The following is a 1883-nucleotide window of genomic DNA, read 5'->3' as shown; positions in this document are numbered from 1 at the left end:
CACACACGCACACACATTTCAATCTATATACTTTGGTCTGTCAACAATCAGTGCCATTTTGAAGAGTACACATGTACATTAATTACTACTACTTTGTTGTGTGGGAACTGCAGCCCTGCATGACATTCAATAATTTAAAAACACCTGGTCTGATAAATTGCTTTTCTACTTCTAGAGTAGAATCTGCAGTCTATTCTAGAATTGCAGTAAATTGTGTAGTTTTGGAGCACAGACCCCTTACAGTAAAGATTACATTTTGGAGGACATGAATAAACAAGAACTTTTCTACATACTTATGTCAGGTATGTCTACAGGTTTAACTGCAATGTCAAGCAAGTTTTCCATGCTTTTGGAGAAAACAGAATTTGCTCCTTTAGAGGGATTCCTAGATTCTGGCAAAGACATATAATGTTAGAATAATTTTTTAAGAAATATTAATTTGATCCACATTCCTTTTCAGAACAATTTTGACAAAATCTCTGTGAAACATAAGATACATTACTAACAGGCTCCTCCTTTTTTAACCCAATCACGAGGTGTGAATATGTTCAACACACATAGCAGTGATCAGACAAACAGTAATAGTCAGTTGTAAAATAATGAACATATTGAGGGGTGGTCAGAACTTACTGTTTGGCTTCTGGTCTTTACGCTCTTTGTGATCCTTCTGATCTTTATTAGCACTCTTGCCTATCAAGAAATAAAGAAGAACAATGAGAGGAAGGTGTACATTTTAATCTATGTTGTTTATGGCTCCAAAACATATAAGCAGTTGACTCACTTGACATTTTCTGTTTAGCTCCTGAAGGGTTGGCTTTGGGACCGCGATCTGGACTGGGAAATCTCATATGTGCTGAAACATATTGGGAGAAGAATGATTTAAAATTGAATGAGAAAAAATAGTGATGAATGGATGGATGTATGGGTATAGGTTATACTGAATCAAAAAAAGTCCAGTCAGTTGCATGGAAGTTGCAACTTACACATGCCTCTTGAATTTGGTAGGAAGGCAGGAGTCTCACTTCGGATTACTGGGAATTGGTTTCCTAGACCTAGTGGATTAGAGAAGTGGTTAAAATCTTCTGGCAGCAGTTTTATTAAAAATAAGGCACTAGGGCTGGGTGATTTTTTTCTGATTTTATAGATTAATTCGAATTTACTGTTTTGCCACAATTTTATTTGTTATAAATAAAATTGTGGCAAAATTTATTTATAATTATAAATGTTACTTAAATCATGTTGTATTTATAATTACGTTACTTAAATCATGTTGTATATAAATAAAAATCGAGAATTGGTCAAATGTTCTAAAAAAAAGAAAAGAAAAGAGATTTTATTTTTTGCCACATCACCCAGCCCTATAACAACCTCAACAACATATAACTGGCAACAAAATCACTTGTATAAAAATGCTTTAGATGATAAGTATGTCCCAGATTTCTTACTTAGATTTCCACACCAATTATTTCAAAACACAATCTCACCTGCACCAAGAACAGATTTCTCAAACTCTGTAAAAACATATGTATATCAATACTCTTAGCATGCACTAAGACTATGTGTGGGGTTGCTGTATACAAACATCAAAACATTCTGCACAATTTATATAAGTTCTGCACTAACACACCTGGTTTAATTACATAGATTCTGTTTTCTAATGGATGATCCATTAATCTGGTGATCCACTCCTTCAGTGCAACAGCAGAGGAATGATAAGCGATCACCTCTTTACTTTCCACATTGATGCGAGGGTTATAGGGCTCAAAATTTACCACTGAGGGCAAATCCATGGACGCCTGTGACAGAGATTGGTAAAGTCAAGAATACAAACATACAAGCTGCATTGAATGACATTTAGGTTAGCAAAAAAAAAAAAAAAATAG

General features: G+C 34.4%; 1 protein-coding gene across 1 annotated transcript in view; it reads right to left on the bottom strand.

Moving 5' to 3' along the window:
- The window catches only part of LOC107701197 (E3 ubiquitin/ISG15 ligase TRIM25-like), a 27011-nt gene that overhangs the window by 1254 nt on the left and 23874 nt on the right, over positions 1-1883 (bottom strand). Inside the window, exons 9-13 of the mRNA XM_016503158.1 lie at positions 1628-1811; positions 984-1052; positions 782-853; positions 631-690; positions 294-392 (exon numbers count right to left, since the gene is read on the bottom strand). Of these exons, the coding sequence (XP_016358644.1) occupies positions 294-392; positions 631-690; positions 782-853; positions 984-1052; positions 1628-1811 (484 nt within the window). The remainder of the gene's footprint in view (positions 1-293; positions 393-630; positions 691-781; positions 854-983; positions 1053-1627; positions 1812-1883) is intronic.

The sequence above is a fragment of the Sinocyclocheilus anshuiensis genome, unplaced genomic scaffold, assembly GCF_001515605.1.
Source record: "Sinocyclocheilus anshuiensis isolate Anshui unplaced genomic scaffold, SAMN03320099.WGS_v1.1 scaffold1522, whole genome shotgun sequence".
NCBI classification, from domain to species: Eukaryota; Metazoa; Chordata; class Actinopteri; order Cypriniformes; family Cyprinidae; genus Sinocyclocheilus; species Sinocyclocheilus anshuiensis.
This window is presented reverse-complemented; position numbering and strand designations above follow the sequence as displayed.